Source organism: Mobula hypostoma, chromosome 1 (assembly GCF_963921235.1).
Source record: "Mobula hypostoma chromosome 1, sMobHyp1.1, whole genome shotgun sequence".
In the NCBI taxonomy this organism is placed as follows: domain Eukaryota; kingdom Metazoa; phylum Chordata; class Chondrichthyes; order Myliobatiformes; family Myliobatidae; genus Mobula; species Mobula hypostoma.
The window spans coordinates 44645422-44671813 of record NC_086097.1 but is presented as its reverse complement, the minus strand read 5'-3'; the positions used below and the strand labels follow the sequence as shown (position 1 = coordinate 44671813).

General features: G+C 40.0%; 1 protein-coding gene across 1 annotated transcript; it reads left to right on the top strand.

The window, feature by feature from the left end:
• The first annotated feature begins 190 nt into the window (after nucleotides 1–190).
• Nucleotides 191–25037, top strand: yy1a (YY1 transcription factor a). Its single transcript, XM_063047362.1, has 5 exons — nucleotides 191–836; nucleotides 17837–18002; nucleotides 19597–19657; nucleotides 22241–22399; nucleotides 23488–25037. Exons 1-5 carry the CDS (start codon nucleotides 335–337, stop codon nucleotides 23668–23670), a joined length of 1071 nt encoding a protein of 356 aa, XP_062903432.1. The 5' UTR covers nucleotides 191–334; the 3' UTR covers nucleotides 23671–25037.
• Nucleotides 25038–26392: the final 1355 nt, after the last annotated feature.

Below are 26392 nucleotides of genomic sequence, written 5' to 3'. Positions count from 1 at the left end.
AACAAAATCAAGAGTAAGGGACGTGTGCTGGAGAGGGACTGTGCCGGCCCAAAGCCCGGCTTGCCTCGGGTCCGCAGAGGAAGGAATTTATTATAATGAGTGAAATGTGTTGGCACATGGCAACAAGGGCAAATCATGAAGGACAGGAAGTGGAATGAAGTCTCGCGGTAGTTGCTCGCAGCGCCCGAGCGGATGGTGGCTGCCGTTTTTTTTTGTGTCTTGCCAGTTTTTTTTGGGTGCTGATCTTCTCTGGTGAATTGTTGCTGAGAAAAAAATAAGCCGGAGGGCAGAGAAAGGTGCCCGGCGGGAGGAAATAGAGGCGACGAAATAAAACATGGCATCGGGCGATACTTTGTATATCGCTGCGGACGGCTCGGAAATGCCGGCCGAGATCGTGGAGCTTCACGAGATCGAAGTGGAGACGATCCCGGTGGAAACGATTGAGACGACGGTGGTGGAGGGGGACGAGCACCAGCCCATGATCGCCCTGCAGCCGCTCAGCGACGACCCGAGCCAGGTCCACCAGGAGGTGATCCTGGTGCAGACGCGGGAAGAGGTGGTGGGAGATGACGCCGAGCTGCGGGCCGAAGACGGTTACGAGGATCAGATCCTGATCCCGGTGCCGTCGGCAGGGGCCGAGGAGGAATTCATCGAGCAGACGCTGGTGACAGCCGTCTCGGGCAAGAGCCGTATCAAGAAGGGGGCCGGCAAGAAGGCGACCAAGAAGAGTTATCTAAACGACGGGGGGCTGGACAGGACCGGCAGGAAATGGGAGCAGAAACAAGTGCAGATCAAGACCCTGGAGGGGGAATTCTCGGTCACGATGTGGGCTTCGGGTAAGTGGTGTCCGGAAGGTGCTTGAGTGTGTAAGACGGGTATGGGGGGGGGGGTGATGATCAGTGGCCAGAGAAGGGCAGGAGCGAGCTTTCCCTTCGGCTCTAGGGCGTGTCCCGCCGTCGTGGGGAGGGGGAGGGGAAAGCGGAGCGGCTAAAAGACGATTATTTCGGTGTTTTTTGCGGCTCGACGGGAGCTCGAGCGGTTCGACAATGTTTTTGTTTTGAAGGGAAGCCATGTTTCCCCAGGTTATGGGCGCCGCCATGTCAGTATGGCCGCCCGAAAACATGGCTTCCCGGTCGGGGAAGATGGCGGCTGAAGATGGCGGGCGGAGCGGCAGCGAGCGCGCTGCTCCTCCTCAGGCCTTGGGCGCCTCTGACCGGTAGGCTCTCGCTCCTGCTAGGCCCCGTGGCGCAGCTCTACTTTCGGCAGCCGTGCAACCTAGCCTGCTGAGTGGACACGTTAGCGAATGGGAGCGGACGGAGGCGGGGCTTGGAGATTGATAGCCCTTCACCGTTGTCGGTGGCCTTGGCGCCGGGCGAAAGCTGCTCCTGAACCAGCCAATCAGCTGGCGGAGGGGGCGGGAGCTCGACATCAAGTTTGGTGGAGCGGGTGCCGAGGGGCGTTGATCCTGGGAGGTCGGCAGCTGCTGCAGAGCTCCGTCTTCATCGGCTCACTGTTGGTCATTTCTGCTCCCGTCTCTCCGCCTCTGCGATAGATTGTGGAAAATCAAGTTCGTCATTTTTGTGTGTGTGATTTTAAAAAGGTTCATTGTGAGGTCTGGGCGTAGCGGAAGTCGGGTGATGCTTTTTCCCCCCCATTGGTGGTGGTGGTTAGGTTTTAATTTAAAAACCTTTTTCTTTCATCGAAATTAAAAGGAAAACAAGACGATGTTCACGAGGTCTTGAATCTCCGTGTTTTTTTTTCTCCCCCCTCCCAACATTTTGCTGCCTGTGGATCGGATTGTATTATTCAGGGTTAGAATTGAGGTCATTACTCCCATGAGGTCCGAATAGTAAGGGAATTGTGACAAGCTAAATCTTAAGTTTGCGGAGTCCTTAGTTGAAGCTTCACTGTAGTGTGTTTTGTTCAAATAAGTACCGATAATGGTGTAAGACAAGAGTTAATAGTTCGGACATTTGTAAAAAAAAAGTTAATATTTGTGTGCGCAAAGGCCATTTTGGAGTGTAAAGATGAACGTTAGAATATTTCCAGAGAACCATTTTTTATCCTCTGCAAAGTAAACAGTGGCAGTAAAAATAGTTTTTTTTTCATTTCTCATGCCCTTGCTGTCTTCATCCTCTTAGGTACTGATAGTTGTTGGGAAGGGAGGAAGAACCTTTTGGTTAAAGTAACGAATATAAATTGTTAGAATCATGCCAGAAGAAATACAGCAATCCAGCCAAATCTTCGTGTGCATTGAATTGATGGATAAATTTGGCTTTTGCTTGTCAATTTTAAGTGAAAATGTTGGTTACTAAATATCCACAGATCGTTGTGTGTTTATGCTTGAATAATTTTGTTCCAATGTGACAAGTTTCAGATGATGGGAGTTCTTTGTACCTCGGGAAAATAAAGATGTTAATGCTTTTTTATTTGACATTCAAATCTGATGTTCAATCTCCTGGCACATTTGAAATTAGATGTTCAAACTGGCATTGCCTGCTGATACTGTTTTCTATGTTATCAATATCATTAATGGTTTGAGTGGAATTGATCAGCACAAATCCTAATAATAGCACATAAATTCAAAGATACCGGTAGGAAAACTCGGGAATTTGAGTTCTATGTTATATAGTTAATCGTGAGGATCTGATTTGCACTATTTAGAAAAGCTTATATATAAATGCAATAGTGACTTTAAAAAATGCATTTTGAGTAGAGGTGGGAGGAGCCAAGGTGGGATTATGTGCGAGCAGCAAGTAAGTGAGCTCAATTTGATATTTCTTTGTGGAATGGAGAATATGAACAGATACTTGCTCTTGTTCTCTGGTTTTATAATAACTGATTACTACCAGCATATGATAATTAGTAGGCAACTGTTCTTTTAGTATGTAATCTAAATAAGCAAAATGTTAATGTAGGGAAAATTTTGAAGGTATAAGGCATTGTGATATTTTTAATATACTGATTTTATTTTTATGAAATTGGTTACTGTGGAAAAAGTAGTTTCTTTTGCATCCAAATTTAAGGATCCTATCAAAAGTGGTCTCTGCATATGTTTTAATTACATTTATTTGATTTTCTTCCCAATTGGAGCTATAAGTAAATTTGCATTTTAAGAGCATAGAACATCACTGCACAATGCAGGCCCTTGGCCTACGATGTTTAACATACTTAAAATCAAGCTAATCCTTCTCGTTTGGATTGCCCTTCATTGTTTGATCATTCATGTGCCTATCTTAAAGAGTTTCCTAAATATCCCTAAACTGTGTCTGCCACCACCCGAGGCAAAGAGTGCCATGCACCCACCACTCTCTGTACATAATTTTTCCCCATCCCTGTGGTTTTCAATTTGCTGTTAATCTGTAGCTAGTTACAGTGAGATTAAAAGAATCAAATGGATGCCAGTTTATCCATTTCCTGCTGCATATCTATCCTGCATCATGTGATTGGCTTGAATTGTGCTCTGTCTGGCCCACACTCTGCAACCATACTTGCCTTTTGTAGGGCCATGTATCAACAAGCATGGGAGCTACTGCTATCCTTCAAAGCAGGGTGGGCCATGGGTGATAGATCTAGAGGCTCTGACCCTGAAGCCCTCTCATTCATGTCAGCAGTAATTTGAAGTGAACTGTAGAACAGAGGCACCAAGAAGGTTCAATTTCCTGAAGGTGTCAGCACAAATAGGGTGGCAAAGATGCCATATGAGTGCCCCCAATCCTTTTGGGGGCATTCAGTACATCAGTTGGGATGCTATGGTACTGCTTCTAGTACCTACACTTCTACTCACATGCAGTGGGAAAGGTACATGATTAAGCTGGAGAGAATCTAGGCACGATTAACAAGAATGTTTATGGTACTGTGGCTTGAGTTATAAAGAGAGATTGGATAGGCTGGGACTATTTTCCTTACAGCAAAGGAAGCTGAAGAGAGACCTTACAGATATTCTATAAAATGAGGACAAATAGATTTGTTGCAGTCATTTTCCCAGGACAGGGGAGCTTAAAACCACAGGGCATAGGTTTGGAATGGGGGGGGGATTAATAAGTGACCTGAGGGTTAGCTTTTTCACACAAGTTACATCTTAGAGTAGGGACCAGGCTGTGGGTCCTCCTCTAACTTTGGCTTCTTTACACACATTGGGGGGGGGGGGGGAGAGAGTGAACTATTACATGATTGGTTGTGAGTGGCTCAGAATGTATGGAAAATGCTCTCATTGGCTAATTGTTTATTGTAATGGCAGCTGCTCTTGAGAAATTCTATTGACAATTTTTTGTCTTTTTAAAAAATTCAATAAAAAATAACCATGTTATAATGAATCAGTGCTCTGTGGGATCTGAGTGTTTTTAAAGTTGGAAGTGTTCGCTCAAACTTAAAAAAAACTGCACACCTCATTCTATTTTTGGACAGAAGAAAATAACAGATGTGAAACTTGGATAATCTAGCACCCTTGGGACTTTGTGCTAAACTAGCAGATTTTCCAACTATTGGCTGTTCCTATTAATACCCTACCACACTTCATTTAACTTTCTTTACACATAATACAGCAGTATACATAATTTTCCGATGGATCCTGAGTTTAGAGGGGATGGGAAATGTATAAGTTCTTTCGACTCTGGCTTTAAACCTACAGGCTTCCAGTTGCCAGGGCTCCTGAATGAGCTAGTTTATGGACCAAGTAGATTTTCAATAATTGGAAGTCAGATTATAGTTACATTAAGGGAAAAATTGTACAACATTAGTCACACTGAGAATAAAATATCTATTTTGGGGTTTGTTGAGGCATTTGATTGGTGTAGTGATTGATCCAAGCCAGTGTGAAATTTTTTTTGCTACTGTATCACTGGAGGTTTCCTGATTATTCCCTTATCCACTTGCTCAGCATTATTTCTCAAACATCCAATCATACAACTGATTCTGAAAATTAATCTAAACGTGTATGTTATTCTTTTGAAACTATTACGTCTATTGGGTCTTCATTGGACATGCTTGGGTAATGTTTATTTAGTTGTGCCTTATTACTTTGCACAGAATAAGTAAAAACCAGTTTTGTGGAACCTTCACAAGTAACAAATATCTAGTGCCACTTTAAATAATTTCCAAACATATTCTAATTCTCCTTGCCCAGAATATTGTGCACTACCAGTTTTATAAAGGATTAGTATAGCTTTACTTTCTCATTGCATAACTCTAGTGTTATTTTTGATCTGTCCTGCCTGGTTTTCTGATGAGGAAGGTACAGAGGCCCAGATTTTGAAACTTACTGAGGGGATCATGGTGTTGAGTGCTGTGCTGTAATCAATTAACAGCAGCCTGATGTAGGTATTGCTGTTTTCAAGTTGTTCCAAGGCCAAGAGGCGAGCTGGTGTGATTGCAAGTTGTCTAGGCAAGAACTGATTCTAGCTATGACCCACCTCTCAAAAGCATTTTATCACAGTAGATGCAAGTGCAAATGGGCAATGATTATGGCTGTTTTGTAACACTAGTGTAATTAATGCTCTTTTGAAGCAGGTGGAACCTGACTGCAGTAGAAAATTTGAAGATGTCCTTGAACATGCCAGTTTGTTGGCATAGGTTTTCAGTGCCCTATCAGGTATATCATCAGGTCCTGGCACCAGTCTCTGAGGCAGATATGATAATTGCCAGATGCTGCAGGGAATTGCATTGGTTTTGTTTTTATTCTCCTTTTCAACGCATGTACAAAAGGCAATGAGCTCACCTAGGAGTAAAGCATCATGGCCATTGATGATGTTGGGTTTTGCCTCATAGGAGGTAATGGCTTGCAAACCCTGCCAGAGCTGCTGTGCATCCGATTCCCTCTCTAACTTCACTTGGGATTGCTTTCTCACTCTTTCTGTACAGATCATACCTGGATTACAGTACTTTAAAATTCTGGGTCTCTGGTTTTGAATTCCACAGATGTAGCAGTCAGCAGACTGTGAATCTCATGGTTAATCCGCAGCTTTTGATTTGGTTATGCTCTCAAAGGCATGCACTCAATCCACACAGGTCTTGATGAAGTTGGTGAAAACTGGCAGATCACTTTCAGATGATGGGACAGGTGGTGCTGAGCCTGTCCCCACTTCCTGTAACTATTTGGAATGGAATTCTACAGTCCTGAATCAATATGGATTTGAAAGTGGTTAAATCTTTATCCCACACTAAAATGAACAATGTAATGATGCATGATTCAACGACAGTTTCTGCAGCATTGTGTTGGAAAGTTACTAATTTGAACACTGCCACTGTCCTCCATAAGGGGTTGAATAGCAAAATAGGCTTAGAGGTTTTTACATCTGTGGCAGCAAAAGTTAACATGATCCATCCTTTATGATCCTGCATTCTTACAAACCCCATTTCCAGAAAAGTTGGGGTATTTTCCAAAATGCAATAAAAACAAAAATCTGTGATATGTTAATTCACGTGAACCTTTATTTAACTGACAAAACTACAAAGAAAAGATTTTCAATAGTTTTACTGACCAACTTAATTGTATTTGGTAAACATACACAAATTTAGAATTTGATGGCTGCAACACACTCAACAAAAGTTGGGACAGAGGCATGTTTACCATTGTGTTACATCACCTTTCCTTTTAGTAACACTTTTTAATCATTTTGGAACTGAGGATACTAATTGTAGTAGACTTGCAATTGGAAACTTTGTCCATTCTTGCTTAATATAAGACTTCAGCTGCTCAACAGTCTGTGGTCTCTGTTGTCTGATTCTCCTCTTCATGATGCGCCATACATTTCCAATAGGAGGTAGATCTGGACTGGCAGCAGGCCAGTCAAGCACATGCACTCTGTCTCTACAAAGTCACGCTGTTGTAGCCCGTGCAGAATGTGATCTGGCATTGTCCTGAAATAAGCATGGACGTCCCGGGAAGAGATGTCGCCTTGATGGCAACATATGTCTCTCTAAAATCCCAATATACGCCTCAGAGTCAATGGTACCTTCACATACATGCAACTCACCCATGCTGTGGGCACTGATGCACCTTCATACCCAAACAGATGCTGGCTTTTGCACCTTTTGCTGATAACAATCTGGATGGTCGTTTTCATCTTTGGCACGGAGAACTCAACGCCCGTTTTTTCCGAAAACTAGCTGAAATGTGGACTCACCTGACCACAGCACATAGTTCCACAGTCTTTTGGTCCATCTGAGATGAGCTCAGGCCCAGAGAACTGGCCGGCGTTTCTGCATAGAGTTGATGTCCGGCTTCCTCCTTGCGTAATACAGTTTCAAGTTGCACTTCTGGGTGCAGATATGGACTGTGTTGAGTGACAATGGTTTTTCGAAGTACTCCCGAGCCCAGGTGGCTACAATTCTCACAGTAGCATGACAGTTTCTTAGGCAGTGCCGCCTGAGGGCTCGAAGATCATGCGCATTCAACAGTGGTTTCCGACCTTGCCCTTTACACACTGAGATGTCTCTGAATTCTCTGAATCTTTTCACAATATTATGTACTGTAGATGTTGAAAGACCTAAATTCTCTGCAATCTTGCGTTGAGAAATGTTCCTTTTGAACTGACTAACAATTCTCTTTCAAATTTTGGCACAAAGGGGTGAGCCACGACCCATCCTTGCTTGCAAAGACTGAGCCTTTGGACGCTACTTTTATACCCAGTCATGATACTTCACCTGCTACCAATTAGCCTGCTTAAGGTGGAGTCTTCCAAACTGGTGTTACTTGAATATTTTGTGCACTTTTCAATCTTATTTTAACTCTGTCCCAACTTTTGTTGAGTGTGTTGCAGCCATCAAATTCTAAATTTGTGTATGTTTACAAAATACAATTAAGTTGGTCAGTAAAACTACTGAAAATCTTTTCTTTGTACTTTTGTCAGTTAAATAAAGGTTCACGTGAATTAACATATCACAGATTTTTGTTTATTGCATTTTGGAAAATATCCCAACTTTTCTGGAAATGGGGTTTGTAATTTAAAGCGATGAAAGTATTTTGGTCTTGCCAACTTCAAATGAACACTACTGTAGATTTCCCTCAGATAGCTCACCACATCCATCTGACTTCCTCTTAGATAGTTTAAGGTCTGCACTGACATACTTACGTGATTTTTACTTTTGCCATCAAGTCTAGTATGTCACCACTAGGTGCTGAAACCCATGCTTTTTCGAGAAATCATTTTGTATTAATATATAAGAAACATCTTGACGCTGACCATCACGACTTTTTGTTCCTCATCATCAGTGAAGTAGTTTTGCGATCCTCCAGTCTTTTAATACTGCTTGTATTTTCAAGCAGTGCTCAAAACATTGTAGTTTCACCGGCAGGTAGTATTATTTTATGTTCACCCGTTCTTAATTCTGAATAACTAAACCATTGAAGTATTTTGATTTGGCACCATCCTCACTTGAAGGTCATTGTAAATTTTCTTCTGATAGTTCACCACAATTCACCACATGGGCAGGATCAGAAAAAAAACTGCAGAGTGTTGTAGACTCAACCAGCTCCATCATGGGCACTAGCTTCCCCAACATTGAGAACATATTAAAAATGTGCCATTATTTAGGACCCTCACCATCTTGAACATTATGTCCTCTTGCTGCAGTCAGGGAGGGGTTATAGGAGCCTGAGAATGCACACTCAATGTTTTGGAAACAGCTCCTTCCCCTCCAGATTTCTGAACATCTATGAACACAAAGTTCAAAGTACATAAGTCACCCTGAGATCTTTTTTCTTGCAGGCACACTCTAAATCTATCATAGAATAATATCCATAATAAAATCAATGAAAGACTGTCAACTTGGGTATTTGACTAGTGTGCAAAAGTCAACAGACTGAATACAAAAGGAAAGAAATAGTAATAAAATGTAAGTAATAAATATCAACAACGTGGGATAAAATGTCAAAGTTAGTCCATAGGTTGTGGAAACATTTCAGTGATGGAGTGAGTGAAGTTATCCCCTTTGATTCAAGAGCCTGATGGTTGAGGGGTAAATAACTGTTCCTGAACCTGGTGGTGGGAATCCCGAGGCTCCTCTACTACCTTCCTGATGGCCGCAGCAAGAAGCGAGCATACCCTCAGTGTTACTCAGTACACTGGTGATGAGGAACGAATCTAATCAACTTGAAATAAGTCGTGATGGGCAGCTTCAAGATGTTTCTTGTATATTAATACAAAATGATTTCTTGAAAAAGCATGGGTTAATGACTTTAACCAAGCTGCTTCAGCATCTATTGGTGACATACTGGACTTGATGGCAAATGTAAAAATCACATAAATTAAGTATGTCAGTGCAGGTATTGCTCGGTGTTGCTGATGATTATGCTCATGCAAATATGCTCAGTGGTAGGGAGGGCTTTACCTGTGATGGACTGGGCCATATCCACTTTTTTTTGTAGGATTGTTCTGTTCACAGGCACTGGTGTTTCCATGCTAGGCTGTGATGCAGCTTGCAATATCCTCACCACTGCACATCTATGGAAGTTCTAGGTGTCATGCTGAATCTAAGACTCCAAAGGAAATAAAGATGTGCCATGCTTTCTTCATAATTGCATTTGTGTGCTGGGCTTCCTCCGAAATAATAATACTGGGGAATTTAAAGTTGCTGACCTGCTCAACATCTGATCCTCCAATGAGGACTGGCTCATGGACCTCTGGATCCTCCTCCTGAAATCAGATAATGTCAGCTTCTTTGTCTTGCTGACATTAAGTGGTTCTTGTGATCACACCACTTAGCCAGATTTTCAGTCTCCCTCCTGTGTGCTGATTTATCACCATCTTTGATTTGGGCTTCGACAGTGGTGTCATCAGCAAGCTTGAATGTGGCATTGGAGCTGTGTTTAACCACAGTCAGAAGTGTAAAGTGAGTAGAGCAGGGGAGTAAACACACTACCTTATGGTGCGCCTGTGCTGATGGACACCGTGGAGGAGATGTTGCCAATCCGAACTGACTGGGGTTTGCAAGAGAGAGGAAATTGAGGATCCGATTGTATAACAACAGGAATTCTGCAGATGCTGAAAATTCAAGCAACACACATCAAAGTTGCTGGTGAAGGGTCTCGGCCTGAAACGTCGACTGCGCCTCTTCCTATAGATGCTGCCTGGCCTGCTGCGTTCACCAGCAACTTTGATGTGTGTCCGATTGTATAAGGATGTTTTGAGGCCAAGGTCTTGAAGCTTAATGATTAGTTTTGAGATGATGGTATTGAATGTCGAACTGTAGTTGATAAGGGCATTCTGATATATGCACCTTGGCCATCCAGATGTTCCAGGGTTGAGTGAAGGGCAAATGAAATATATCTGCTGTGGACCTTTTGCTCCAGTAGGCAAATTAGAGTGAGTCCAAATCACTTCTTGGGCAGGAGTTGATTTGTAGGAGAAGCCAGATGGTGAGGTAGAGGGTTGTCTCTCTGACTAGAGATGTTTGATTAGTAGTGTACTCTAGGGATCTGAGTTTGGGGGCATTGGTGGACAGTTGGAAAGGCTATTGAAGCTTGTAGTGTGATCTTCACCACCCAGAAAAACTGCTTAAAAAGTGTAGATGGAATTTAATGCAGACAAGTGTGAGGTGTTGCATTTGTTGGGGGGGGAGTAAATGAGGGGAAGATGTACACAGTATTTTTTAATTCATTTATGGGATGTGGGCACCACCAGCTAAGCCAGCATTTATTGCCCCTCCCTAGTTGCCCTTGAAGGTGGTAATAAGCTGCTTGCTTGAACTGCTGCAGTCCCTGCGGTGCAGGTATACCCACAGTGGTGTTAGGGAGGGAATTCCATGATTTTGACCCAGCAACAATGGAACGGTGATAAGTTTCCAAGACAGGACAGTGAGTGATTTGCAGGGGAATTTCCAGGAGGTGGTGTTCCCAGGTATCTGCTGTTCTTGTCCTTCTAGGTGGTAGTGGTCGTAGAAGGTGTTGCCTTGGGAACTTCGGTGTGTTGTTGCAGTGCATCTTGTAGATAGTACACACCACTGCCACTGTTCATCAATGGTGAAGGGATTGAGTGCTTGTGGAAGGGGTACCAATCAAGTGGGCTGCCTTGTACTAGACAGTGTCAAGCTGCTTGAGTGTTGATGGAGGTGCACTCATCCAGGTGAGTGGCAAGTATTCTATTACACTCCTGATCTGAGCCTTGTAGATAGTGGACGGGCTTTGGGGAGTCAGGAGGTGAGTTACATGCCACAGGATTCCTAGCCTTTGACCTGCTCTGGTAGCCATGGTGTTTATATGGCTAGACCAGTTCAGTTTCCTGTCAATGGTAACTCCCAGGATGTTGATAGTAGGGGATTGTGTGATGGTGATGCCACTGAATGTCAAGAGACAACGGTTAAAGCCTCTCCTGTTGGAGATGGTCATTGCGTGGCTTGTATGTTATACTTGTCAGCCCAAGCCTGGATATTCTCCAAGTCCTGCTGTATTTGGGTATGAACTGCTTCACTATCTGAGGAGTTGTGAATAGTGCAGAACATTGTGCAGTGATCCCCACTTCTGACCTTATGACAGAAGGAAGGTCATTGATGAAGCAGCCGAAGATGGGCCTGTGAGGTGTGCAGTGGAATAAAAGGATCTGGGAATACAGGTTCATAATTCCTTGAAAGTGGCATCACAGGTAGGGTTGAAGGAGAGCATTGGACACATTGCACATCAAGACATTGTGATATAATATTAAAGTGGTATAATAAATTTGGGAGGCCAGATTTAGAGTATTGTGTGTAATTCAGATCACCTACCTACAGGAAAGATGTCAATAAGCTTGAGAGAGTGCAGGGAACATATACAAGGATGTTACCAGGACTGAGTTTAAAGTAAGATTGAATAGGTTTTGACTTTATTTCCTGGAGTGCAGTATAGTGAGGGGAAATCTTCTAGAGGTGTATATGCAATTATGAAGATTATAGATAAGGTGAATGCATTCAGGCTTTTCCCCTCGTGTTGTGAGCTTATAGGTTTAAGGTGAAATATTGAAGGGGAACTTCACACAACGTCATAAGTGTGCAGCGAGCTGCCAATGGAAGTGCCAGTGCAAGTTCAATCGTAATTTCTTTTAGATTAGATTATGAGAACACTCAGTCCTCTTTTATTGTCATTTAGAAATGCATACACGCATTAAGAAATGATACAATGTTTCTTTGGAGTGATATCACAGAAAACAAGACAGACCAAAGACTAACACTGACAGAACCACATAATTATAACATATAGTTACAGCAGTGCAAAGCAATACCGTAATTTGATAAAGAACAGACCATAGGCACAGTAAAAAAAGTCTCAAAGTCCTGAGTCGATCAACTCCCAAGTCCCCGATAGCAGGCGGCAAAGGGGAGAAACTCCCTGCCATAAACCTCCAGGCACCGTCAACTTGCCGATACCGTGGAAGCAACTGACCCTGAGCCCATCTGTCTGAAAACTCTGAGCAGCCTCTCCGATACAGCCTCCTGAGTGCCATCCTCTGCCGAGCGCCTTCGACCTCTCCTGGGCCGCTGAAACATGCAAAGCCGAGGATTTCGGGGCCTTCAGTTCCGGAGATTCCGGTTATGACACAGTAGCAGCGGTAGCAAAGCAGACATTTCAGAAGTTTTCCAGATGTTCCGCTGTGCTTTCACCTCTGTCTCCATCAAATCAGGATTGTGCACGATCCCCTACTTGACAGTAACAGATATTCATCACCGAAGTGGCCGTGCGCACTGTCATTGTGCCGCCATCTTCTCCCCCCTCCCGGGAGGATTTTTAAGAGAAGTTCAGAGATAGGATGGGTTTGGAGGAAGATGGGACTAGTTAGATGATTTGGTTGGTGTAAGCTGGATGAGCTGAATGACGTGTTTCTGTGCGATAGTGCTCTGACTTATAATGTCCATTGGTACAGTTTAATCGTTGATCCAAAAGTATTTTTAGAACTGTAATTTCTGCACGGTAGTATCACTCCGTTTTGTATTTTTCTAGTGTTTACTTGCCAAAGTCAAGTTGACTGGTTCTGATTCTGCCCCAAAAGTATGCAGTTATATAAAAAAAAATTCTTGCTATTAATTGCAGATTTGCAACCTAAACCATTTGTGTAAATTTCCATATTCAGTGCAGTTATGTTGAATAAATAATTGTTAATACAATGTGCTTCTGCATTAAGATGTAGGAGTTCAGATCACTAACAAAAAAAATTGAGATGGGAAATAAAAATTCACTCCTGAAAATTTTCAAAAAATACATTATTTCAAAAAGAATACTGAACTCGTTCACCAAGGATAACAGTTGCAGACTGCTAGTTCAAAGTGGAAGACTTTGGAAACTGACAAGGCAATCTCTTTTATTGATATTTCTACAATGTGACATCTGTTTCTTGTTATTAAAACAATTATAATTCCCTTGCCTGTGTACTTGTGAGTGCTAACCATGAGGACATTACTGTTGAATGAAAAACATCCTATCAGTGCACCTTCACTTACAGCATGGAATCAGTGGTGGCAGGGAGTAGTTGTATTATGAAAAGTTGTGACGCAAACTGTTTTCAAGAAACTCAGTTCTACCATAACATGATTGCACGGTATTCTGTGGTAGCTAGCTGCAAGGGTGGAGATGTGTCTTTACTAAAGGAGATGTAAGGAACTCCTTCCCTCTGCTAGCTAGCCTGCAGGTCACTCTTGGACAAGGTGTACCAGAATTGGTGATAAAATGCACAGCGAAGAGGGAGCAGCTGGTGCATAATCACAAGGTCCTAGTTAAGTGACCACTGACGCCATGCAATCTCTGAAAGGTATTGATAATGGCTGGAGTCACCCATCTTGTAAAGACACTGCCCAGAAGAAAGCAATAGCAAACCACTTCTGGAGAAAAATTTCGCAAGAACAATCTAGTCAAAAGACTGTGATCGCCTACCTCATATGACACTGCACATAATGATGAGTTATAAAGGTGAAACATTTAGCTGGCAATACTGATGCAATGAACTGAATACTTGTTTACATAGGTATTGTTTTAGTTCAGAATGTGAGAGAGGTGTGCATTTAATTTTGTTGCTACAGGAAGGTACAGGCTTATGGCTGTTCAGGCAATGGAATTTGCTCTTAATGGAATTTGACGGCAAAACATTTTTTTTCAACTTGACATGGCTTCATGTTATGGAAAGTCACTTAGATCTCCCATAGTGGTGTAGATTGTAGGGCTTGGAGATCCTGTAAGGATAGTCTGTTTTATTAAATTTGCTGAAGCTTCAATTTTGATGAGTGGTGTTGATTTGTAGCTACAGCAATTGCTAGCAACACACATAAAAATTGCTGGTGAAGGCAGCATCTATAGGAAGAAGTACAGTCGACGTTTCGGGCTGAGACCCTATGTCGAGACCTGACGAAGGATCTCGGCTCGAAACAGCGACTGTACCTCTTCCTATAGATGCTGCCTGGCCTGCTGCGTTCACCAGCAATTTTTATGTGTGTTGCTTGAAATTCCAGCATTTGCAGATTTCCTCATGTTAGCAATTGCTAGAATGGTTTTCTCACTTTAATTACAATGCCAGAATTACAATAATTTGAAGTGCTTAGAGTTGAAAAAATCCAAAATGGTGCTTTTGCAACCTTCTGTAGCATCATGTTCTCCAAAACGAGTGAGTTAACGACAACCTAACGCTTCACTAAATACCTTGTAAATGAAAGATTGGTGCATTTGAGTCTGCAAGTTTGGCATTCTCACCAGCTTGGTTGGCCAAAAGGAAATGCTTTATATTTTGGCCTAGTTTCCTTTTAGTGATAAATTTAAGAATATTATTTCCTATTGTACCTCCAACCAGTGTACAGATAATTTTGCACTTAAAAATGTTTGAAATAAAAAAAATTGTGCATTTTAATTCCTGATTTGGAGTCTGAACTTTTTCATGTGATTGATTACCCTGCATATTTGATGACATCTGTTATTAAATACCAGACATTCTTCCTAGAACTGGCATTTGTTTGCAACCAAATTCAGATATAGGGAAATGAAAAACAAAAAAAAATTGTAGATTTTGGAAACCTGAAAGAAAATGATGGAAATAATTCAGTCAGGCAGTGTAGGGGGGAAAAAAGTCCATAACATCATTGTGAGCAAACTTCAGGTTAACTAGTGACTGCTACTAATCATTTGTGAACACTTTTGTTTGACACTTAAACTTAGTATCTGTGACATTTAAAACAAAGCAAAGCTTCAAGACTTAATGTTACAGACTTGATATTGAACTGCTGCCGATATATCTACCCGAATAGCTATGCCTTCAGAAAGTTAATTTTTTTGGTAAAACAGAAAGCATCCATCCTGTCCTGCTAGTTTATTGGATTTCTAGTCAGTTGTGGCCGTAAGATGTTGACAGTTAATAATGGAGAGTTGGTGATACTATTTGCATTGAAAATGTAAGGGGTGTGGCCTTTCTTTTAGCTTGCAGCTTTTGAATTCCCTGTCTAATTGACTTTAGAATAATTTAGTGTAATTTAGTTTGGTACTTATTTTTGTGCATTAATGGTAATTGGTTTATTATGCTTACTTGAACTGAGGTACTGTGAAAAATTTTGCATTGCAAAGGTCCTGAACTGAGGCAGAGCAACAATTTTGGTGCCATTAGGTGAGAATTTGCAGAGGTTGATTGGGCAAAATTATTTGCAGGGAAAGAAGCATCTGCCCAAGTGGGAAGCTTTAAAAGTGTATTATCAAGATTTCATGATGTGCATGTTACTGGACTGGTGAAGGCCACAGCTGTCAGGTCTTGAGAACTCTGGCTGGTAAGAGATTAAGGATCTAATTAAGAACGAGGGAAGCATACACTGTGCATAAACAGTTGGGAACTAGTAAACTTAATGACTACAAAAATATAGGTGTGCATTTAACGGACGTTAGGCAAAAAGCTGATATGAGAAGAATTTGTCAGGCACGGTGAAGCAAAATCCCAAGAGATGCTAGAGGTATGCTTTTTAATATTTCTTCAGACTTAATTGTTGCAAAAATAATGGAAGTTAATGAATGGGGGCAACGGGCAGGAAGGAGGTATTGGTGGCTTTAAAATGAATTGAGGTGGATCAGTCCAACGGGCCTGACCTGGTACATTCTTGGTCCTTATGAGAAGCTTTAGAATAAATTGCAGAGATTTTTACTTCATCTCTGATACAGTTAGGTTCAGGAGTGATACCATTGTTCAAAAAGGGCAGCAAAAATAAGCCAGGAATTGGTTGGTAAATTGTTGAAGGAGATTGGGGCGGGGGGGGGGGGGGGAAGATCTACATACATTTGAAGAGGGTTCTAATTTGGTGCACACCATGGCTTTGTGTAGGGGGAAGTAGTATCAGAATGATCTCTTGAAGTTCTTTGAGAAGTTTGTCAAGAGAGTTGATGAGAATTGAGTGGTGGACATTGTCTATGTGGAATTTAGCAAGGCCTTTGACAAGGTCTCATGGTGAGCTGATCTGGAAGGTTAGGTTGCATGGCATGCATGGGAAAACAGTGGATTGGATTCATAACTGGCTCAGTTGGAAGTAATCAGGAGATGGAGAAGATTTGTTTCTCAGATTGGAGGCTTGTGCTTAGTGGTGTGCTGTAGATTGGTGCTAGGAGCTTCATCAATGCAGCCATCTGCCCTTCTGGCCCACCAAGCTGCACTGCCCAGCAACCCACCAATTTAACGCCAGCCTAATTGCAGGACAATTTAAAATTATCTACTAACTGAAACTTTTGGACATTGGGAGGAAACTGGAGCACCAGAGAAACCCCATATACACACGGAAAGAATGTACAAACTTTCACTTCAACATTTAGAAGCTTTGTGTAAGTAAAACCATTGCTAGGAATGGTGTAGCAGGCACTGGGCCAAATGTGGGCAGATGGAGCTATCTCATTGGCAACACAGTCAGTATGGAAGTATTGAACTAAAGGTCTGTTTCCATGCTGCATGACTCTGCATGCCATCCATTCAGATCATTTCACCCCATAAGTACCTCAAGGCAGTGTAAGGGAAAAGTGGTATCAATGTAGTATCTAGTGTTGCAGTTGCGGAGAAAGTGCAGGTCAGGCAGACAATTTTTGAGGCCATGACTGAGTAGATTACAAGGTTGAATCCATCTTATCATACAAGAGGATTGTTCCGGCAAGATGGTGCCAGTAACCAAAGCAAGGTTCAATCACCCTGGTGGCTCGTGGCTATGGACTCACTTTAGTGATCAGTTTGATGTTTAATGTTCCATATGTTCACTTCCTGTTGTTTGCACAATGTGTGTCCTTTTTCGCATTTGGTCTTGTGTTGGGTTTTACTTTGGGTTCTATGGTGTTTTTGTTTTGTGGCTGTCTGCAGGAAGATGAATCTCAAGATTGTATACTGTATACTTCGATAATGTACTTTTAACTTTAAACCTTGTCCAGTGGTCTTACAACTGCAGGGTGGAGGTTGTCATTAACAGGGGTGTTATATTCTCTGGGTTTTAGATCTTCCACCTGATGAGAGGGGGAGAAGAGAGAATGGCAGTGATTGGAGTGGTTTTGATTATGTTAGCTGCTTTACAAGGTAGTGATCTGCCCTGATAAATGCGGAGAATCCCACTGACTAAGTTTCTGCCATTGTACATAACAGCTGAGGCTTTTTACTGTTTTTTGTTGGACCAAATCATTGGTGTACAGAGTATTTGATCCCATCATTAATAAAACCTGCAAACAAATGTGATTTGTGGGGTTATTGGTGTATTTAATGCTGTATCAATTTTCCATCCAGGGAATTTATTAGTAGGTGTTGTCCTTGAATTTCATTATCTGACTTCGGGTGAGGAATTTTGGCATTAGGTAGTTAGCTACTTTTCCCCATGAACATTTTTTTTGCTTGGTCAGAATGTGAAATGATCTTTAAAATCTTGTGTCATTTTTGACTTTCAGATGATAAGAAGACTGATATCGACCATGAAACAGTGGTGGAGGAACAGATTATTGGAGAAAATTCTCCACCTGATTACTCTGAATACATGACTGGAAAGAAACTTCCCCCTGGTGGAATACCTGGTATTGATCTCTCTGACCCAAAACAGCTGGCAGAGTTTGCAAGGTGAGCAATGGGTGTAAGGATTGTTGCTACAAGGACTGGTTTGATAATATAATGAAGATTATTATCACATTCACCTCAAGAATGGAAAGTAACTATTAATAACATGGTAATGTTTTACCAATGCTTACATTTGTTTCTGTGCAAATGGTGGTGAAAAGAATTGTCAGCCACAAAATATGAACATTTCCTGTTGCTTGGAGAAGTGCCATGAGGCTGGTGTAGATGGATGAATGGGTGCTAGGGGTAGGACTGTGGGGAGAAATGGGGTCAGAGACGAGTGAAGGATAAGAAGAGGTTTTTGGAATTCAAGAGCTGATGAAATTTGGAGTCTTTAATGTCTGAAAGAAAAGTTTAGGTTTGTTAATCTGAAAACCTGCAGTGAAAAATAAGCTTGAACTATGGACCTTTGAAGTCAGTCCTGACGAAGGGTTCCAGCCCGAAACGTTGACTGATCATTTCCACGGATGCGGCCCGACCTGCTGAGTTCCTCCAGCGTGTTGTGAGTGTCATCTTTGAAGTAGTCAGTGCTGTTGTAGAGATAGCAAAATGTGTGACATTGAACAAGAATTTTGGGTTGCAGCAAGAGCAGTGATTAGGACAACTGGATAATTTTGACATGTCTGTAATCGTGGGTAGATATGAACTATGAAGGGAGGGATCTCTGTTGAAATCCATACGGACTCAGTTAAAGCCGGAAACTTCTGTAGACAAGGGAATGAGAAGCTCTCAAAGGCTAACACAGTTACAGAGATGGACAGAAATCCTTTTGGAGAGTGGAACAGAAAGAAGTATAGCATTGAATTTAATAGTAATTAGTGACAAAATTCTGTAGATCCTAGAAATAAAATACCAAGCCAGACATCCTTAATCCATGCCATTTCATACATTTACTTTGCAAACTTCATTAATTCCTCACTTTTCTGTGTTCTGAACATTCCAGTGATTAGTGGAGATAGTCTATCACTATTTATTCATAACTTAATTACATTAACACTTTTTAAACTGAAAACATCTGTTTGATTGTAATTTATCCAGATAATCTTAAACTTGCTTTGAACTTACTGATAATCAGTTAGCCTGGGTAATGTTTATTTAATCTGCACTCCTTTTTCTTCCTAATATGGGGCATTCAAAATAAATACAATTATCTGCTGTAATCTTGTAGAAGTACAATAAATGACACAATTTTAGACATCTTATTTTTGCCCTTCACTTAAACAATATTCCTCTTATCACGTAATAGGTCTGTGTTTTCATGAGAAGGATGGTGATTAATACAACTGAGCATAAAATAAGGGTGAATAGTTGCACCTTGGGGTGCTTTTATAAGTTTTCCCCCAAGGCTTTAATTGAGGTGCTTTGATAAAGGGCTCTGTTAAAGTGGAGGGATACCTCCTAGTTGCAGATTGCTAAATGCCTACCGTCCCAGGTAGCATACAATTTTTTATATTGGCTTTTACATAAATGTTGCTGCTCTAGTTGCAAAGAAAGATGAATTATAAATACAGAAAAGTCAATATTTTGATGGAAACTGATTTGCACTAGTTATTTCACTCTATCCTGTGAGTATTGATGGTTTTGTTGTAATCTGTAGAATGAAGCCAAGGAAGCAGAAGGAAGATGATGCACCTCGAACCATAGCATGCCCTCACAAAGTAAGTATACATGTTGGGTATTGGCACCGTAGATTTATTATATCAACAAAAAAAAATTGCACTTAATAACTGAATTGAAAATGATCTTGGCATAAAAATCTGTTCCTGTTTTACAAAACGATTATTCAATTGACTGATTTCATTTGAACCAGTTCCTGTTTAAAGATTTTGAACAGTTCGCTGTGGAGTAAATAGGAATTGATATCTAATTGTTGTATACTAATTTATTAGATCAATCTTGTTGGCAATTGGAATTTCTCAGTTTGATAGGTGGCTATTGGTGTACTGAATTCCAGAGCGTTGAGTTAGCTACTGAAAAAAAGATTGAGGAATTTCTGGCCAGATCCATGGTCAGTATTTAAATATTAGGATCAATTGGCAAAATAATGCATGATTATGCACCTAATAATCTCTTGTCAGTCATGGTTCCCAATTGGGCTTTAATACATTTAATACATAATCTTTCAGTTAAGCAATTTCACTGAGAAATCTATTTCATAAACTTTCTGTAATGACCCTCTGTAATCTCCTGTGAGTCACATCAAACTGATTGGATTTTGAGATTTTTTTTGTTTAGGATAAGAGTACAATTGTATAAGTTACATTACTAAGTTCTGCCCTTCTAGTTTTTGTGGATTTCTATTGTTTAACTGTTGGGGAAAATAATCATTGAATGTTGTGTGATGATTGTCCCACGGCTATCTTGACAGTAAGGTCCTTGTTCTTTTCTGTTAGTTTCTCTTTTGAAGATGAGGCTTTCCGCATCATTGTCTTTAAAAAATGTCTTCCATTTTTCCTTAAATGGCTTTCTATCAATCTTACTTGACACAGGGCTCTTGGCTCTGTCCTAACTTTCCCACTCTTCTATTTCCACTCCTCTCCCTCTGACAGAATATGGAAAAGATCCTTTCATCATTTTCTACCTCTCAAGTTTTCACATTCCACAGATTATCCTCCCTAATTTCCACCATTTTCAGAGGGATTTCCATTACTTGATGTGTATTCCATTCTGAATGAAAGTTTATTTTCAGAATTACATGGTCTATTCTATATCCTCTTCAAGGCATTTTCCTGTGAACCTGCTTTTTAACTCATTTCTGCCAAGGACACAAACAGTCCTTCCAGGTGAAACAACAGTTCACTTGCAACTTTTCCAATGTGGTGTATGGCATGCAGTACTCAGTCTCCTATGGATCTTAAAAAATCCAAATGCAGTCTGGCTGACCATATTGTAGAACATGTCTGTTCAGTCTGCTTCCGAATACTTCAGTTTTCCACACCCTCTCATTCCGCCTTCTTCCTTTCTCTTGGCTTCGAATGATGATCAAAGTAAACTTGAGAAATTGCACTTTCATCTAAGTATTCTGAAGCCCCAGGAACAAATCTGTTAACAATTTTAGGTAGCCAGTCAGTCCTGTCCTCCAGTGGCACAGCTCTATTTTAATTTTCTTTCACTTCAATAACCTGCTATTTTTCTTTTTGAAAAAACATGGATTCTGGGGACAAATTCAACATGCATTATTTAAATAGCTGAATTAGCAGCTTAAACTTTATTTCTGCCTAATATTCACCATGGGGGATATGGTATGATCAATCCAAAATCATGATGTAATGAGCATGTTATTTCCAAATTGCACTGTTGTATACTTGATAGTTTTAGTTTGCAGTCTGTCACGGGCATTTTAACAGTGCCCCCCCCCCCACCTTACATATCCCCTCTTTATAGAAATAACTCTGCCATGAGAAAACATTTGCATACTCATTCTAATTTTGATCAAAGATCCTTGACCTGGAGCATTGATTCTGGTTGTCTCTGCACTGATGCCACTTGACCTCCTGAGAGTCCATCATTTTCTATCTTTGCATTTCTGTAATCCCACTTGCATGGAGAGTGTCTTTAGAATTTATAAAGGAAACTGGCAACAAAATAATATCAAAATGAATCTGGAAATCCACGTTGAGAATCTTTTGTGAAGTGTGATTTGATAATGATTTGATATTTTTGAGATATTTTTAATGAAACTGATTAGCTATGTTGAGTGGTTTATTCATTCTACATTGCTCTCTAGCTCACCATTAATGTGAATGAGGTGAAATGTAGTGAAATCCAGTTGGAGCTGTTCTTCATACTTGGCCTCTTTAAGCAGTGTGCCCATATCAGGCATTTAAGAAATTCCTTTTGAATCATTTTAAAAAATGCAATTATTTACTGATCCATTCAAAGCCTTTTTCATAATTAACATAAATAAATGTTTGACATTAGTTCAAAAATTTTTTCCCTTTAAACATTTGTACATCTTTTAGTAATTGAAAGATCTTTTAGTTTGTATCCTTTTTGCTTAAAAATTAAAAGAGCAATGTAAACTTGATCATTATGGTATTTTAAATATAGCTTAGTAGTCAATTAAGTTACCTGTTGGGCAATGGATATTTAGTGTATTAGAGAATGACTGCTTTTTTTAATCTTTCATCTATGCCTATTTTCCATTAGTCTAAGTATGGAAGTTTGAATAGATTCCATAGTTATTCATGCTTTTATTTGTTGTAAAGTAAGATGAGCATAATATTTTAATATTTTCCTAGGGTTGCACTAAAATGTTTAGAGATAACTCTGCCATGAGAAAGCATTTGCATACTCATGGTCCACGAGTACATGTCTGTGCTGAGTGTGGAAAAGCTTTTGTGGAGAGCTCAAAACTGAAACGACATCAGCTTGTTCATACTGGAGAAAAACCCTTCCAGGTAAACATTGTTGCTTTGCCTCATTTTTTGCTGCTTTAGTCCTCAAATTTAAATATATAGAAACATAGTAATCTACAGCACAATGTTGTGCCAACCATGTAACCTATTCTAGAAACTGCCTAGAATTTCCCTACTGCCTAGCCCTATATTTTTCTAAGCTCCATGAACCTATCTAAGAATCTCTTAAAAGATCCTATTATGTCTGCCTCTACCACCTTTGCCGGCAGTGCATTCCACGCACCCACCACTCTGTGTGGAAAAACTTTCCTCTACAGTCTTACCTACAGTCAATGTTTTGGGCAGGTCTGAAATATCAGCTGTACTATTTTCCATAGATACTGCCTGGCCTGCTAAGTTCCTTCAGCATTTTGTGTGTGTTGCTCGGATTTCCAACACCTGCAGATTTTCTCTTGTTTGTGACTTCAAACAGAGATTCTGTTCATTTATCGGAAAGCTCCCAGAAATTTTCCCTTGTGTAACAGAATACAGTTGTAAAAATCTAGTTGGTAATCTGGTAAAGCGAGTTCTACTTTTTCTCTGTTATTTTCTGGGTGAACCTTCATTGCAGTTTTCCTTCTAGAAGTGTTGGCGTTTGCCTTGAGGTAGTAAATCTGATGACAGTATCAGTGAATTGATTATGTAAAGTAACTGATTACATACAGGTAAATTGATGGAACTGATGCTGGATGCTGCAGTATTTTCTTTAATCTTAAGAGGCTTGTGTTTGGACCCAATGGAATAATAGGCAAAAATTCCATCTTTCTAAGCATCTCAAAAGCAATTGGTACAGGCAGTTCTGTGATCTGTTAAGTATGAATATACAGTGTTAAAACAGAATTTCACTTAATTCATTACCCTTGCTCTTCAAGCAGTAAGATCCTAGGGTGAGAAATACTTAAATCACATCAGATTAAAATAATTTTCAGATATAGATTGCTAAAAACTTTCTTTGCATTCAATCCATGAAAGGCTCAAGACTTAATTTATTTTGCATAAAGCTTAGAGGGTAGAAGTAATATTTTGTTTGTTTTGTGTTATGTGAACTATGGCTACTCTGATAAAATGTTTCCTTTTGTCTTTTCAATCAGTGTACATTTGAAGGATGTGGAAAACGCTTTTCACTGGACTTCAATTTGCGCACTCATGTGCGAATCCATACTGGAGACAGGCCCTATGTTTGTCCTTTCGATGGATGTAATAAGAAGTTTGCCCAATCAACTAATCTGAAGTCTCACATCTTAACACATGCCAAGGCCAAAAACAACCAGTAGATTTCTCCAGGAGGGAAGCACCTAGTCCTTAGCAGGGCATTATATGACCACATTTGGGCATAATGTTGACCTTCCCTTTGTATATTTCTAGAGAAGAATTTTAAATAACAAAAACAAAGACTTGTTTTGATAAAGTAGTCACAAGGTTGGAGATGATGCTAGGATGCTCTTCTGTTTTTGTCCTGTATTCCTGTTTCAATAATGCCTTGGTGTTTTCTAATGAACACATTACTCTGGGGCCATAAAAGCCCTGATGAACTTGCATTTATCAAAAGTCAGTTCTTTACCTGACAATGCTAGAAATTGGACTTTCAGCATTCATATAAATATGACACTTTCCCAGTGCTTGGAGCAATTCACATTTTTAATTTTGTATTTTCCAGGTGTGCATATTGTACACTCATTTGGATATGCTAGTAATGCAGATGCTATGTGATTTTTTTTTTGAATTTAATTTTTTTTTGCTTGTAATAGTTCCTTTTTAAAAAAACATAGAATTGGCAGTAACTGTACTACATGCATATTTCAGAGTTATTTCCTGTATAAAGTTTTGAGAGTTTTTGGTTTGCTATCTTAATTTGGTTATATTCTTTGATGTTAACACATTTTGTATAATTGTATCGTATAACTGTAATGAAATCATGTAGTATCAAAATTATAGTACAGTGATTCAATGGTGTTAATCAATTTAAAACCTGTTTTAGTCAGTTTTTTTTTGGTATGTACTGCCGGATGCTAAAGTCTAATGTAATTTCTATTAGAGCCTATTTCAGTTGTGTTATGCAAAAAAGCAATGCTCGGTTCCATTAGTAGAATGTATTGTGCAGGCACTGACCTTTTATTAACACCTGTTACAATGTACGTCCCATGTACTAATTAGATAAAGGCCAACAATAAAGTGTGGTCCTGAAGCAAGCACTTGTTAGAAAGTGATTTGCAGAGCATTATGATTCTCCTAACTGCTTTAAATCCAGCATGAGCATTGAGTAAGACAAAAACAGAGTGAACCTATAATAAGATTTATATAAAAGAACACTAAAAGAGATGATCAATTCCTGTGCAACTCCATTATAATCTTTCTGAGCTTTCCTATGTTGCTGTAAATGGTAATTTGGTGGTCTTTTCAAATTCCCAAACACAAGTAACTATATTCAGAATGATAAGGATGTGTGACCCTTGATGCAATGGAGTATTAGTCTCTGTTTAGTTTAAATTGTAAGTACTGTAGGCTGACTTTGGAAATAAATCTTTTTTCTGTTTTTAACTTTTCAGAGGAGTTTTGTATTAGATATTTAATGCATTTTTTTTTCTGCTGAATGTATAATGTCTTAATTATGTCATAGGCACTACATAAAGGTGATGCAGGATAACTGACAGAGGGGCAGCCTGAATTTTTTTTTAACATGCCATATAAATCTACATTGTTTTTAAGCAACTGTAGGCACCTACTGTAAATTGCTTCCGTTTGTAGATGATTATTTGAAAAATTTGGAGACGTTTCAAACAGGAACTGTTGCACATTGGTGTTGAAATAATTTGGAGGGTAGTTTGTGAAAACATAGGGGATAATAAAGTGAGTATTTTGGTTATTGTTAAACGTGCAATTTCCTTGCCAAATTGCACAAATCAGTCTGTTAGTAATTTGAGATTTTAGTTCATTCATGTGATGTGGACTTTGTTCATGAGCCCAGTATTTGGCCATTCCTAAATGTTCCCAAGAAACGGTGGCAATCTGTTGATTTATAATGACCCTTGAGGTGTAGGCACACCCGTCGTTCTGTCTGGTTGAGACCTTTAGGATTCTGACCTTCAGTAACATGCTTCCACAGCAACTGTTTAGTGAGCTAAGGTGTTGGATATAGTAATGAAGTTGAAGCTGAAGTTCTGGGATGAATGCATTCTGTAAGGTAAGTTGGTGGGAAGTGTTATTTCACCCCCAGCTCTCTTCCCTCACCCTTTACCATAGGTCCATGTGGCTGTTCTACTAAATGACTAAGTGAAGGATGTGAAAGCTCCGCATGCAAAGTAAATATTGTGTCCTTGATTCTCAGTACTACTTTGAAGCCTACAACATTGAGTATTAGTTTATCAACTGATTGAAAATAGATCCACTTGTATTTTGAATTGATGCCCTAAGATTTCATGGTATTTTTTGGTCAATATTGAGGTCACTGGAAATTGTCCTGTTTGACTTCATTCCCTTTTTGTGTGGCTTATCTTGCAGATAAGTGTAATGTAAATGATGCAGTCTGTATATGTTGGTAGAAAGTTGTGATTCTGGGTCTGTTGCTTATCTGAGGGACAGTTCTCACATTCACAGATACTCAGTAGGAGATCTTAGCAAGGTTAAGGGCTGAATATAACTTCAATTTAAAAAAAACATAGTTAACTAGTTGTACATACATTTCTTCATTCTGACCTTTTGCTTCAGATTATTAAACTAACTGAATTTGATTTTCACAGCTGTCACGGTGGAATTCAAACTGGTCATCAAATCTTACTGCAGACCTCCCAGTTGCTGGTTAGTAATGTAATTTCAAAGTTCAAAGTAAATGTATTATCAAAGTATATACATATCACTATATACGACCCTGATACTCATTTTATTGCAGGCATACTCAATGAGCTTGAACTTCCAGTCAGTGTGCGAGAGGCAACAATCTGCAAATACAAAAAAAAATACAATGAACAAGAACATGAGATGGAGTCCTTCAAAGTGAGC